This window comes from Phascolarctos cinereus, unplaced genomic scaffold, assembly GCF_003287225.1.
Source record: "Phascolarctos cinereus isolate Bilbo 61053 unplaced genomic scaffold, phaCin_HiC Scaffold_3;HRSCAF=262, whole genome shotgun sequence".
Lineage (NCBI taxonomy): Eukaryota > Metazoa > Chordata > Mammalia > Diprotodontia > Phascolarctidae > Phascolarctos > Phascolarctos cinereus.
In genome coordinates, this window is record NW_027555736.1 from 109,605,943 (window position 1) to 109,620,294 (window position 14,352).

Genomic DNA, 14,352 nt, shown 5'->3' on the forward strand with positions numbered 1-14,352 from the left:
TGTTCCCAGGATCTAGCTGGAGCTAAAGAGAGGAGGGTCTGGCGACCCTTGACCCTCACAGAATTTCATCTCCTTCTTGGGTTGGGAAGGGGAGGTGCCTACCCGGAACCCCAGACCTTCCTGAGGCCTCCAAGGGTTTCGGACATCTGTTCAAGCCATCAGAACACAATCCAGAAATCAACATGAGAGTGTGTTAGAGACAGTGTGTATGTGCATCCCTGTTCATTGAGTACACACTGAAGCTATATGATTGTAAGTATCAATATGTATATAAGTTCATGAATTCACACATGAAGTATGATGTTTTTTCCTATTCCCTGCTTGGGGAGGGCCACATACAAATACACTTTTTTTTTAAACCTGTCCTCTCCTCATTTTAAGAATCAAAGTATCTCAAGAATGGGAAAGGTCCTCAGACAGAGATCTAGTATGATCTGAACCTGAACATGAGTCCTTTCAACTCCACTTCTTTCTTCCTTACTGAAGTAAAGCAGGACCCTCCCTCCCCAAATCAAAACAGAAAATTGGGCTGGTGAAATATCTTTGAGCTTTAGGAACTAACAGAGCATCAGGTTCCCTCCAGCTGCAGCTCAAGACCAGAAAGCCTGATACATCACCACTCAGGCCAGGCCCCAGACAACTAATAGGGGGTGGGGGTGGGGTTTAAGTAGATGAGACCTCCCCCCCAATTAATATGCCATCCTCAAAGTTACCAGGCATAAGGAGTGAATCAGCCGACACACACAATGGTGGGTGGAGGGGTCTGTCTTAAGGGGTCATTAGGTGGGCTAATTTTCCCCCATCTGTCTCCTTATGAGCACAAGGAAAGTGAGGAGCACAGGGTGGGAGGGAGGGACAGGGAGAAAAAGAAGCAGAAAGATGGCAGAAGTGGAAGGGGGAGTGGGGGTGGAAAGACAGAGCAGGACAGCCACAGCGTCTGGAAGTCCAGACTAGGCCAGAGCCTGGGGGGGGGGGGCCGGGCTCCCGCTCTCTCCTTCCAAGCTGAAGAGGGAGGGGCTATCAGAGGCTCCATTTTGAGCAGCGTCTGTGTCTGCTCTGTGGGAAAGGGGGCCCCTCGGCTCACACACACACTCGCCCTGCGGGAGGACTCCCCTCCCCCCCACCCCCACCCCAGTCTGGACTTCAGTGGGAAGGCCAGGCTAAGCAGGATTCCAGCTGCCGATGGCGACACCCCCCATCCCAACCCTGAGGGTCTGGAGTTAAGGAAACTGCGTCCAAAGCCTGCAGGGCTGGGGGGTGAGGGGTGTTAGGTCCTTCTCCACGCCTAGAAGAAGTGATTCCAATCCCAGGACACAAAGTAGGAGGCTCCCTCTCTGGCCCCCCAAACTAGTACAGAGTGTAATATCCCCCCCCCACGTTCATTAACGAAGGACCTAAGCTGCCTTCTAACTCTGGGGACACCATGGCATTCCTCCCCGTGCCTGCCCCCCTCACCTCCACCGCGCTGCTCCATCCTCAGACCCCGGCAGCTCCCTCTGAGCCCTCGCTCCAGCCCAGATCCTCGGACACTCCGAGAGCCCGACCGGGGCTCCGCCTCCCCTCCCCCCCCGTCTCCGTCCCCTCCCCTCCCTGACCCAAGCATGGGAGGGGCAGAGCCCAGGGAAGGGGGAAGTAGCCCCGCCCCCGAGCGACTGGGTTCTGACACGCGCGCAACCCACGTCACCCGTGTTCTGGTAAGCACACAGACGTGCACATGTAAGCACGGATACGCGCTGCTGCTCTCGCAGGATTCACACACGTCAAACGCAGCCCCCAAAGTACGCAGGGTCTGGGCAGTCAAGCCTTCCCACATCCCCCCGAGAGCATGCAGAGGTGGGGGCAGCCTGGGAGGGTCAACATGCCTCCCCCGCGAGTCCAAAAGGTGGCAGCTGGCCCGAGTTCCAGCACAAAGGCCTGGCGGCTCCTCCCATTCCCAGCCCGTTCAGGCCAGCCCCAAGCATCTGTGTCCCCCACCCCTTCCCAGTCTCCCTTGGAGGAGGGGGGGGCGGGAAAGAAGAATCCTGAGCTCCCCGAAAACCCCAGGTTAGCCTCTGCTACGCCGCCCAGCGGCCAGTCCCCGGAATGGCCCAGGGCCGGACGGGAACATGGAAGGGGAGGCCCCGACTCCAGACCGGGTTTGGAGGGGCCCCTCTTCCTGCGTTCCCGTCCGGCCCCCTGCTGTGGGCTTGGGACCTCTAAGGGAATGGTCCCCCCAACTCCCAAACCTGCCGAAGCAAGGGGCAACAGGAGACCGTGCAACGACGGCCGCGGCCAACCCCCGGGCACATCGCCCCCCGGACCACGTGACGAACCTCCGGGCATCCGCCCCGGGGAGGGGAGGGCTGTCAGACCGCCGTTCTCCCCGCTCCAGCCCCCTCCTAGCTCTAAGCCTTCCCAGCCTCAGGGCTATTTTTAGCTCCCTGGAAAGAGTCTTGTTTTCCTTTTTTCCCTCGAAAGGGGAAAAACAGCCCCGCCCCCGGAGGCCCGAGGGCACCGCCCCCGTCTGGACCAGCCACGCCCCCAATCCCTCCCACTCCCAGAACTTCTCTTTTTCAGGCACCGACCAGGCTTTCCTCCCATCACTGCCCCATCCTCCCACGGCTCTTCGCTCCGGCCTTGTTCCCTCTCGGCTGCCAGGGGCCCCGGGAGTGTGGGGGGGGAAAGGCGGGTTGCCCCCACAAGGCCCCCTGGAGCTGATCCAGTACTTCGGGTTCACGGACACCCGGCCCCCCTCCCGGGCCTGGCGCCCACGTGTCCGCGCGGGGGGCACGTGACCCCAGTTTACCGCCTCGCCGGCCGGGAAGCAAGAACTGGGACAAACTCGCCGAGGCTCCGCCCCCAGACCTGCCCCGCCCCCTCCGCCCCTCCCTCACCCCGCGCGCCTAGGATCCTGGCCAGCGCACGAGGCTTCCGGTGCACGCTCGGGGGGGCGCCTGCGGCTTTCTTTGTGCGTGCTTGGGTCTCTCGGCGCGCCGGGGGGCGCGGATGGGGGAAGGTGGGACTTTGGACAACTTCTCGTGTCTGGGCCCGGGCCCCCAATGTGCTCTTGCAGCCCGCAGGGGTCGGCGTTTCCCCACTGCAGCCCAGTTAGCTCTCTCTACCTCCGAGGGAGCTATCCCGGAGCCCCGCACTCACCGAAGGCTGCCCCGACGTTCTGGCTCTGTCTCCCGTCCGGCTGAAGCCTCCTGGCTGCTCCGCCCGCTGCCATCGCCTGCCCAGGCGGGAGGGGAGGGGCGGGGCGGGGCCGGCAGAGCCGCACCCGAGGGCCTGCGGCGACCAAGTAGAGGCCCCAGGTGGGCCCCGAGCCTCCGACCCCGAAAGACTTAACCTCACTGGACCCCTGGTCGGAGGTCGGGGTGGAAGGAAGGCCGAGATCCTAGAACGCCGATATCCTTGGCCTCCAACTTTAGTTTGGGCCCATGAGCGAGGGCCCACGGTTTCCCCCCCACACCCTCCCCCGGCAGCTAAAAACAAAACTACCTAAGGCAGGGCGCGCTTCTTGCCGCCTCCACGTGCCCTTGCGCGAATGCTTCCCACTGGGCTTCTAGGGTCCCTTGGTCAGGGCAGGGGCTGTCCGGCTTTGTTGTTTGTATACCCAACCACAGACCCCGGTCTGGCACGTTTTAAGCACCCAATGCTTATTGAACTCTTTCCCCCCTCCTCCTTAAGGTTTAGTGACCAAAGGGCTCTTGAATTTCACCGTAGTTGGCAACATGAGGGTGTCGCGGTTAAGCTGCAGTATAACAGCTTCGCCGACTTGATGATTCAGAGCTGGCACCCCCTCCTTTCAGGCCCATTACCCCAGACAGGCAGCGATCACCAGGATCCTTTCTCTGCTCCTGGTGAGGCCTTGTAAGTTTTTTCCTCTCATAGAATAAGATCTTCCTCTCTTAGTCCTTAAAGTCCCAACTAGCTAAAGCAGAAAATGGGATGGGAATGGAGGGAGTGCAAGAGGCTGAGAGATTCTGAGGGGCTACAGTTATTATACTGCCCTTATAGGACTGATAGTACAGGTTCTATGGCTGGAAGCCAGCTGCAAAGATCAGGGGCTTACAAAAAGGCCCCTTAGTTAAATATTACCCCAGTCCTTTAAGCTGCCTTTCTAGATTATAAACATTAGCAAACAGGAACCTTGATATTGATTGCTAGCACTGGGCTCAGAGCACAATCATAAATTATCTAGTTCTCACTAAATGAACTCACACAACAGACTAAGGAGGCCCCACCTAGCACAGGCCTGGGCATTGGACTCTATCCCCTACTGGAAGGCTAATTTTGAGTATACTGCATCTGTTTTCATCCCCATTTTCAAGGGCCATTAATCTGTGTGTTGAATAGGAAGACGAGTAAACCGAGGCATGTGAACTGAGACCTGCCTTGGCCCACCCTCCTGTTTCAATGGGAGAGTTCCAGAGACCTTACTGCAGGTCTGAAGTTCCAGGAACATGTATAGATATCTATGCTTATATGGGTTCAGCGTGTTTGTTAAGGTGTGTGTTTGTTTAAAGGGTGGGGCTGTGTATGTGGGGAGAGGAGGGAAGGGAGGTTGTCTAGCTTCCTTCCCCTGGTCATTCTGGTTTGTACTGTGTGGGGGTGTCTGCATGTGAGGCAGCACAGATGGCTCAGGATTTTGCTTACCAATTCCTCTAAGCTCCACAAAGGGCACCCTGGGGAAGGTCCACTGAGGAATCCATACTGTTCATATAGGCTGGGCTATTCATAGGCTCCTCCCCAACCCCAGGAACGTGCAGTTTTGAGGACTGGCCAGACTGCAGACTCTCAGTGTCCAAGTCTCTCAGCCTGGCTGGCTCAAGGCTAGGAATTATTAAAATGAGAGTCTCAGCTCCATCCAGTCTAAGAGACCTGAAAAAACCCAGGAGCTCTATCCCACCAACCTTCATATACAACAAAAGAAACCTCTACTTATCTCTGAAGACTGCCCAAGAGTCTTGTCCCCCCACCTCCACCACAGCAAGGCTAACAGGCTTGGGGCTTCATCCTGAACTATTCTTAAAGCTCATCAGCCAGTACCAGCCATTACAACTCTGCAGACACACATAAACACACAGGTGAATACATATAGATGTACTACAAGCTTCTAGTGGCTGAGCCCAGTACCTTGAAAGGATCAGGGATACTGGCCTGGTACCACCTCTGCTCTTCATATTTTGGGTAGGGTGGGAAAGGGATCTGGGGTGATGGCAGGGAAGGCAGGACAGTAGGAAAGGCCAAGTTTGCAGGGTCAGATGGGGTTCCCCCCATCCTGGTAGCATCTCCCTGGCTCTAGCTCAAAGGGCTGCTGGAAAGTAAAGCTATAAGGTCCCCAGGTCAGGGGATTGGGTGGACACCCTCATTCTCTATTGTAAGGGCAAGAAACAAGGCCAAGACCTTGCCATCATGGTATTGGGAGCACCACTGACACCTGGTGGTCATATGTGGCAAGACACAGAGCTAAGAAAAAAAAACCAAAACCAAAACCTCTTTTTTAAATAAAGGTGTAAAAGTGTTAACAGGGGGTAGGGGTGTTCAGGGAAGACTAGTACCTTTGGTGTGAGGGCTGCTCATCTACCTTTGGTGTCCACTTTACTCACCAAATTCTCATCTGTGGCTCCAAGAAGCTGTAGCATACTCAGCAGCCACACCTCAGTAAACCGTTTCAGCAGATGGCTAAATTAGATTGAGGGTAACCAACGGACTCAAATCCTTCAGTGAATTAGTGGACTGTCTATCCCAACTATGTGATGACTTCTCTGGTGGAATGGATAGATGAGAACAATTTGTTCTAATGGCCAAAAAGGCAGCTAAAGCAGGCACTGTGGAGCACTTAGAGCTTGGTCAGACATTAAAGATGCCAAGGTCATCCACTGCATCCCAGGCCATTGCCAGTCATCTTGATTTTGTCTTGACAATAGACTCTAATGACTCTGGAAGAGTGAAGCTGATGATTATGTGCAGCTCTGCCTCACTTAAATCCAATTTATGCTCGAATCAAAAGACATCATTTATACTATTTTGCCATTCTAGCCAAATTTCCAACTGAAGAGGTTTTGAATACCATTAGGCTCCTCTTGTGTGGCAAAGAGCCTGGTGCTAACTCTGCTCCAGCTAAGATTTACAAGGCAGGGGGTCCACTACTCATAGAAAAGCTGACTGATATCTTCCAGGTTATATGACAAGAGGTTATCTGCCCAGGAGTTCCAGTATGTTTCTATTGTCCATCTCTATAAAGCTAAAGGAAATAGATTATCCTGTGACAATCACAGGGGAGTCTTCCTTGTAGTCATTGCTGGCAAGATTCTTGCCAGAGTCCTCCTTAACAGGCTGATGCTTCACCTGGAAGACGGTCATCTACCCAAGAGCCAGTGTGGCTTCAGAAAGGGCTAAGGAAGAGTTAATATGGGCCTGACAACTCCAGGAGAGATGACAGGAGCAGAATAGACATCTGTACACAATGCTTGTCGATCTGACCAAAGCCTTTTGTCAGTTATGAAGGTTTGTGGAAAATTATGGCAAATTTGGTTGTCTGGAGTTCATCAGTATTGTACATCAATTTCATGACAGCATGCTTGCATGCGTTCTGGATAATGGACAATGCTCTCCAGCTTTCCCAGCCACCAATGGAGAGAAGCAAAGCTGTGTGCTTGCTCCCATGCTTTTGAGCATGTTTTAAGCAATGTTGTCAGACCTCTTTAACAAGGATGAAAACATCAAGGTCAGCTATCACACTGATGGTAAATTAACTTGAAAAGGCTACAAGTTAAGACTAAAGTGGAGGGAAAGCTGGTGCATGATTTTTTGTTCACATTTGATTGTGCACTGAATACAACCTCGGGAGCTGAGATGCAGTGAAGTATAGATTAATTCTCTTCTGCTTGTGCTAATTTTGGTCTAACAATTAACACCAAGAAAACTAAGGCTCTCCATCAGCCAGCAACACACCATCCACACGTGGAACTATTGGTTACAGCAAATGGAGAAATTTTGAATATGATGGATAAGTTAACTTAATTTAGTCATATACTTTCCAGGGAATGTATACATAGATGATGAGGTTGACACACATGCTGCCAGAGCTAGCTCAGTTTTTGAGACTCTGAAGGGAGAGAAAAGGTATTAGGCTGCCTACCAAACTGAAGTTCTACAGAGCTGTTCTGCTGATTTCATTGTTGTATGTCTGTGAAGCCTGGAAGTGTACCAGTGACATGCAGAAAAGTGAAACACTTCCAACTGAATTGTCTCAGTAAGACATTGAGCTGGGAAAACTGGAAAAGAGTATGGCAGAAACTAGGCATAGACCCAAATCTCACACCATATACCAAAATAAAATCAAAATGGGCTCATGACTTAGATACAAAGGCTGATACCACAAGTAAACTGGGAGAAAAGAAAATAGTTTACCTATCAGATCTATGGAGAACAGAAGAATTCATGGCCAAACAGCAGATAGAGAACATTATGAAAAGCAAAATGGATAATTTTGATTACATTAAATTGAAAAGTTTTTGCACAAACAAAGCCAATGCAACTAAGATTAGAAGGAAGGTAGAAAATTGGGAAATAATTTTTACAACCAGTCTCTCTGATAAAGGCCTCATTTCTAAAATACATAGAGAATTAAGACAAATTTATAAGAACACAAGCCATTCCCCAATTGATAAATGGTCAACGGATATGAACAGACAATTCTCAGATGAAGAAATTAAAGCTCTAAAAAAAATGCTCTAAATTGCTATTGATTAGAGAAATGCAATTAAAACAACTCTGAGGTACCACATCACACCTATCAGCTTGGCCAACATGACAAAACAAGAAAATGATAAATGTTAGAGAAGATGTGGGAAAACTGGAAACTAATACATTGTTGGTGGAGTTGTGAAATGATCCAACCATTTTGGAGAACAATTTGGAACTATGCCCAAAGGGCTACAAAAATGTGCATACCCTTTGATCCAGCAATAGCACTCCTAGAGATCAAACAAATGGGGAAAGGACCCACATGTACAAAAATATTCATAGCAGCTCTTTTTGTGGTGGCAAAGAATTGGAAATTGAGAGGATGCCCATCAATTGGGGAATGGCTGAGCAAGTTATGGTATATGAATGTAATGGAATACTATTGTGCTATAAGAAATGATGAATAGGCTGACTTCAGAAAAACCTGGAGAGATTCATATGATCTGATGCTGAGTGAAGTGAGCAGAACCAAGAGGACTTTGTACACAATAACAGCCACGTTATGCAATGACTAAGAATGTTAAACTGAACCCTTCTCAGCATTACAAGGATCTAAGACATCTCCAGAGGCCTCGGGATGGAAAACACTGTCCACATCCAAAGAAAGAACTATGGAAGTCGAATCGCTATCACTTATTTTTACCTTCTGTTGAGTTTTGTTTCCCTCTTTCTTATGGTTCCTCCTATTGGTTTTAATTTTCACTTACAACTTCACTAATGTGAAAATATGTTTAATAGGAATGTAAATGTAAAGCCTATATCAGATTGTGTGCCATCTTGGGGGGGAGGGGGGAGAAAGAGGGAGAAAAATTTCAACTCAAAAGCATATGGAAGTGATTGTTGATAAATCAAAATAAATTAATAAAATTTTAAAAAAAGGAAAAAAAGAGAGGAAGATATTGAAGATCACCAGGCAAGATAAGGTACTGCACACTGAGCTAAAGTGCCAAGCATTCAGACTCTATTGCAGAGAGTTCAACTCTCATGAACTGGCCACATTGTTCAAATGCCAAAAGTACTTTTGCGTAAAAGACTATTACAGAGAACTCACACAAGGCAGATGCATACATGGAGGTCAGAAGAATCGATACAAGGATACTCTCAAGGTCTCTCTCAAGAATGTTGGAATGTATTTCCTGACATGGAACACAATGGCAAAGAACTGCCCAGCATGGCATGCCCTTGTCAAAGGTGCTATGCTCCATGAGCTAAGCAGAATTGCAGCAGCTCAAAAGAAAAGTGAGAGGTACAAATTTAGAGACATGTCCACTCCAAATGTTCCTGTGGACTCTGTGCCTGACTGTGGTAGAGCTTCTGAGCTCATATATCAGTCTGATCAACCAGTCAGACACACTATACCTTGACTCCAACACGGTGCTGTCATTTTGGTCCTCTTTGAGAACCAAGGACGATAAACAACAAGCAAAACTGTGACAAAAATAGGTTTATTTTCCTAAGAAGAGCCCTGTGACTCGGCTTTCTTCAGGCTATTGACCACCTCCATTGGGTCAGAATCACAAAGTGTCCTGGGAGACAGCCCCATGGTCATGCCTTCTCTCTTGGGACTGAAAACTCTCTTGACTCCCATACCAAGGCACGTGAGGGGGACATTTCTGATCAGCAACTCCCACAAAGGTAAGGCACCAAGCTCACAGATGGATCTCACCTCAAAAGGGTGTGGGGAGCTCCTTGAACACAGCCTCCACACTGCTCTCACCGTGGCTGTCAGGGGGGAGGGGTCTGGGCTGCTTTGTCCTTCTGCTTCCCAGATGCTCCTCCCCCTTTCCTAGAGGGAGGCTTTTTGGGGTCTAGTTCATTATCATCTTTGACCTTTTTGAGGCGGGCCTTGCCTTTGGCTGAGGGTGAGAATGTCAGTGAGTTCTTATTGAATTCCAGGGGGAAGACACCCACGTCCCCATCAAAACGGTTCTTAGCCACCTGTAGGTAGCGTTTCCCTGGACCTGTTACCAGCTTCCTGTCCTGAAGGATCAACACGTTGTCTGCCTCCTGGCTGGCCTGGGGGAGGAGGGTTGTAGGGGAAGGACCATGTGAGTGGAAAAGGGAACAAAATGTATTAGGGGAGCAGGGGATAAGTGAAGGAGGGAAGGAAAAAGGAAAAGAAGTGGGAATGAGGGGACAGGTTTTAAGGGGTTCAGATAAAGATAGGGCATTGTTATTACATGTACATCTTCCCAGTGGAAGGCTTATACTGTAGAGGATCCTAAAACATACCCAAGTCCATACCCCATCCCTCTCATCTACAAGGTGAACATCTCCAGGATACAGACCTTGGCTGAACCGAAGATAGATGCTGTTTGCAGCTCTTTGTCATTGTCCTCTTTCCGGGGGTGAATGACCAGGGTCACATGGCAACTATTGTCTGTGGCAAACTTTCGGAAGGCTCCTACAATGTAGTCCTGGGCTGCAATCCTGCCATTAGCCCAGGAGGGTTGAAGTTTATCATCATTGACACAGGAATACGAACAGTCAGATCCACACTCTCCTGAGTTATCCAAGACAACATAAAGACTCAAAAGAGTCACAGACAACACTCTAACCCATCCTACTTGTGCTCCTTCTGCCTCAGAAAAAACAAGGTGTGTGAGCATGCGCATGAGTGTGTTGTGTGTGTGTGTGTGTGTGTGTGTGTGTATATATATATATATATGTGTGTGTGTATATATATATATGTATATATATACATATGTATCTCTCTCTCTCTCTCTCTCTCTCTCTATCCCATTTCCAGGATGCCCAGATTGCAGGAAGGAAAAACGAGCTTCAAGTCTCAAAACATACATGTACAAACTTGACCTTGTCCAAGATTGGGGATGGGATGTTACCTATCTGAAGAGAGTTGCTCCTGCCCCATCATGAACTGCAAGTTGTCAATGATCACATGGCAGATATCATAGACGTAAACAGCATGATGCATTGTGTCCACCACAGTCCTGGAAGAGGAAGGGTGCACAGAGGAAGAGGGGAAAAAGTCTGTAGTCACCAACATATAGTGTGTCCATCAACCAGCACCCTTGATATAATGGCCAATCTGAGAGGTCCTGAAAGCTTCAGCTGGCAGTTTCAGCCCTCCTTCGAATCGCAGCTATCTGGACCGTAAGGCAGGCCAATCAAAACTAGGTTTCTTACCTGATATTCTGCTGCCCATGGAAAGTCATAAAATACAGTGCCAAGTCTTCAAAGCGGTCAGCCCACTCATCATACTCTTCAAGCCTTTCTTCAAGCCGCCCCATGGCAAACTGGGTCAGCATGATCCTGGCCAGTCGCACATTGCTGATCTCAAAGCTACCCCACAGTGTGTTCACTCCCTGTGTACATAGATCCAGTGCATATTCACTAATGAATGTTGTCTTCCCACTGCCTGTTGGTCCTGAGGGATACAAGACAAAGGCACGTTTGAGAAAGGACTTGGGGATCACCACCCTCAAAGCTGAGGGCACAATCAAGTATTTATCACTCTGATCCTTAACACTCTGCCCATGAAATCCCCAACCCCTACACCAATCACATCCCCCTTGAGAAGAACCAACTTTTCCTCCAAGTGAGAATGGCCAAACCCATCTTTAATGTGAGGTCACCTGTGAAGACAGTTAGTTCGCCCTTTCGATGGCCCTTCAAAAGTCGGTTGAGGTCTGGGAAACGTCCCCAGCGCACTCCAGCCACTTGTTCCACGTTAGATAGTTCTCCCAGAACTTCTTCCCTCAGTTGCCGGAAAGACACTATTGACTTATGGCCAGCAGGCAGGGCTGACCGTAGTATTCTCTGCAGATTCAAGCCCTGGGTCAGAGCTTCTAAGGGGCGGGGATGCTGATCTCCTGGCCTAACCAAGGAGCAACGTTTGGGGTTCAGCTTCCTGGCAAACAATTTGGCAGCCTCCCATGCCCTCAAGTCATCACCAAGCCAGAGTACAATTCGCCGAAACTGTTCCAGGTAAGGGAGTAGAGTAGGGGGTAAGAAGGCTAACCCTCGGGGTAGTGCCAGTGTGGGCAGCCCTGTGGCCTGATGCAAAGCCAAGCTATCCAGCTCCCGACTGGTTAATACCACCTCCACATCTCGAAGGTTGATCAATGGCAGCCCAAATAGGTTATGGTAGGCACTGGGTCGAGGCAAAGTGGTCTCCACATAGCAGACACCCTCCCCTTGACCTTCTGCCTTCAGCAGCTTCAGTCCCCTAAGACTCAAGCCCCCTGGGGAAAACCATGGAAAGACCAAGCTTCTGGCAGCTCGAAGATAGCGCACATTGAAGAGCTTCAACGTGGCATCAGACACCTTTGCCAGATTGAACATTGTTCGGGCCACCTGAATCTCTTCCTGGTCTGGAAGTTCAGCTAGTGGCACTGCCCGATCCCAGATCCTCAGCACATCATTACTTTGGCTGTCTACAGTCTCACTCCCTTTACCCTCACTAGCCCAGGAACCAGCTGCACCACCTTCCACAGATGCCTGGAAGTCCTCCCAGTTGCCCTCAGCTAAGCTGCCAGTGCAAAGGAAGTGGCCTGTGGTCTTATCAATGAAAAGACTGTGGGGGCTACCCTCAGTCCAGTTCTCTGCCTCTGCGCCCCGTGGCCCCAGGAAGGGACTGGGTGTGCGCAGGCAGCTGTGCCCATCCTGGAAAGGGATCCCCTGGGCTCGAAGGTACTGTCTTATCTCAGCTGCAGTGACAAACACCACGGGGGTGTCAGGGGTTGGCAGAACCTCCTTACGATAGGGCCTACGGGGAGGTCCTCCCCGGGGGAGGCCCCTGCAACCCATCCACATTATGGGCCATCGAAGGGTCAGCAGGGACCGCAGGGGGTACCCACTTTGGGGAGAGATCCACATCTCAGCCTGGCTCCTAGGAAAGGAAAAAAAGGGGCGATACTATCTGGAGCTTCTCAGCCTAGGCGGCCTACCACCGAACACACAATCATGAAGCATTTATTAAGCACCCGCTGTATGCGAGGCACCACGCTGGGCACAGAACCCCTCCCCTTCCACAGCCCTTTCCCAGTGGGGCTCCATTCTCTCACAGGCTCAGTCTCCAAGACTGCCCCTTCCCCCGAGTCAGGACCCTACCTCTCATGGCCTCCCTACAGCCCCCGTCCTCACTGGGTTGCCCGTCCCACCGCATTCTCCCCTCCCGGGCCTTCCCTCCATGCGTAAGATGCTCTACAAGCTACTCCTCCCCACTCTCCAGGGCTCCAGGAGCCTTCTCGAGGGAGCGCCCAAGCAACCGGCAGAGGTTCCTCCGTTCCCAGCCCCCGAGACGCCCACACGAACAACGTGGGAACGAGTCGCGCGCTACAGTGGCCGACCTCGGAAGCAAAACTCTGCGGGATCCAGCGCAACTACCCCAGCGCCGGAAATCTCGTGGCTACGTCCCGCCCCTCCTCCCAGCACGCCTCCCCACTCCCTGACTTCCGGCTTTCGCTTCCAAGGTTCCGGGAGTTCCGGCGTCCGTGTCCGCCGTAGTGGCCATGACGGCCCGCGGGACCCCGAGCCGCTTCCTGGACAGCGTCCTGCACAACGGACTGGGACGCTACGTGCAGCAGCTGCAACGTCTCAGCCTGAGGGTCAGCCGTGACGCGCCTTCGTCCCGCGGCGCCAGGTGGGGGGCCGCGCGCCTACAGTTGACCCCTGACCCTAGAGACAACGTCTCCTCTCCCCTCGCGTCGAATGAGGAAAAGGGCCTCGGACGGGGAGGTGCCGGGGGCAGGAGGGGTTGGAAGTGCCCTGACGCGCGCGTGCGTGTTTCCCCCTACTCCCGCAGGGAGTTTGTGGAGCAGCATGCGGCCGACTTTGCGCGGAGGAACTCGGGGGTCGTGCTCTACGTGACCGCGAAAAAATGCCACGTGCCCCAGCTGGTGGCGGAATACCGTGAGTCCCGAGGCAAGGGAGCCACGGGCTGGGCTGGGGGCGGGAGCTCGAGATCCTGGGGTCACACCTGGCCGCTGGGCGGTGGCTAGTGGATAGGGATCGGGCCCGCGCCCGGGGACGTGACCCAAGCGTCTCTTCTTCGTGGGCCCTTTCCCTATCGGTAGTGAACGGCTCTGTCCAGGAGATAGCTATCGGTAATAAGACGGCAGAGGAGATTGCCACGCTCATCCAGAAGCTAGCTGACCAGTCAGGCCTGGACGTGATTCGCATCCGGAAGCCCTACCACACATACAACCCGAGTATCCAGGGGCAGTGGCACCCGTTTACCAACAGGCCCCCCCAACTGGGCAAGGAAGTCACTGCTAATGATTCTGACCACAAAACCCAATAAAACCTATTTATTCTTACAGAACGATCGTGCTTCTTCCCTTCACTGCTAGCCATAACACATACCGCCTCCTCCCTTTTTCTTGTCAGTCTTTTCCCAAAGGAAGTCATCCCCCCCATGATTTTGGGACATATAGAAAGAGCACTGGCTTCGTAATTGGAGGTTTGATTTCCAGAAGCACCACCTATGTGAACTTAAAACTAATCAGTTGATCACTTAGAACCCATTTCCTCTTCCCTTCTCCCTCTATACTATCACACTTGGGAATCTCATGAGTTCACTCATGTAGATGATTTCCAGATCTATGTATCTAGCCCTAGTCTCTCCTGACTTATTTTCTCACTTCTCAGACTACT

At 51.5% G+C, this 14,352-nt stretch overlaps 3 protein-coding genes across 4 annotated transcripts in view; 1 reads left to right on the forward strand and 2 right to left on the reverse strand.

The window, feature by feature from the left end:
• Positions 1–3,229, reverse strand: part of LZTS2 (leucine zipper tumor suppressor 2) — an 8,753-nt gene extending 5,524 nt beyond the window's left edge. Inside the window, 1 exon segment of the mRNA XM_078151097.1 lies at positions 3,136–3,229. The gene's annotated coding sequence lies outside the window, so the exon portion shown is untranslated.
• A 5,934-nt stretch (positions 3,230–9,163) lies between these two features.
• Positions 9,164–13,046, reverse strand: TWNK (twinkle mtDNA helicase). Its single transcript, XM_020966814.2, has 5 exons — positions 11,331–13,046; positions 10,882–11,122; positions 10,578–10,685; positions 10,023–10,164; positions 9,164–9,750 (listed from the first exon to the last, which is right to left on the reverse strand). The coding sequence occupies exons 1-5, from the start codon at positions 12,571–12,573 to the stop codon at positions 9,460–9,462; spliced, it is 2,025 nt and encodes a 674-aa protein (XP_020822473.1). The 5' UTR covers positions 12,574–13,046; the 3' UTR covers positions 9,164–9,459.
• A 90-nt stretch (positions 13,047–13,136) lies between these two features.
• Positions 13,137–14,020, forward strand: MRPL43 (mitochondrial ribosomal protein L43). Of its 2 annotated transcripts, none has more exons than XM_020966824.2 (3): positions 13,137–13,339; positions 13,502–13,620; positions 13,773–14,020. In XM_020966824.2, the coding sequence occupies exons 1-3, from the start codon at positions 13,209–13,211 to the stop codon at positions 13,997–13,999; spliced, it is 477 nt and encodes a 158-aa protein (XP_020822483.1). In that variant the 5' UTR covers positions 13,137–13,208; the 3' UTR covers positions 14,000–14,020. The 2 variants fall into 2 exon arrangements, with proteins under 2 accessions (XP_020822483.1, XP_020822489.1); XM_020966830.2 differs by having other exon boundaries at positions 13,139–13,339; positions 13,502–13,608.
• The last annotated feature ends 332 nt before the right edge of the window (positions 14,021–14,352 follow it).

Excerpts from the sequence above, each read along its gene's own strand:
- TWNK (XM_020966814.2), bottom strand. The coding sequence starts at position 12,573 with ATGTGGATCTCTCCCCAAAGTGGGTACCCCCTGCGGTCCCTGCTGACC. Across the intron at positions 10,686-10,881 it reads CATGGGCAGCAGAATATCAG|GACTGTGGTGGACACAATGC; the intron begins GTAAGAAACCTA and ends TTCCTCTTCCAG. Across the intron at positions 9,751-10,022 it reads CTATCTTCGGTTCAGCCAAG|GCCAGCCAGGAGGCAGACAA; the intron begins GTCTGTATCCTG and ends CTCCTCCCCCAG.
- MRPL43 (XM_020966824.2), top strand. The coding sequence starts at position 13,209 with ATGACGGCCCGCGGGACCCCGAGCCGCTTCCTGGACAGCGTCCTGCAC. Across the intron at positions 13,340-13,501 it reads CCTTCGTCCCGCGGCGCCAG|GGAGTTTGTGGAGCAGCATG; the intron begins GTGGGGGGCCGC and ends CTACTCCCGCAG. Across the intron at positions 13,621-13,772 it reads GGAATACCGTGAGTCCCGAG|TGAACGGCTCTGTCCAGGAG; the intron begins GCAAGGGAGCCA and ends CCCTATCGGTAG.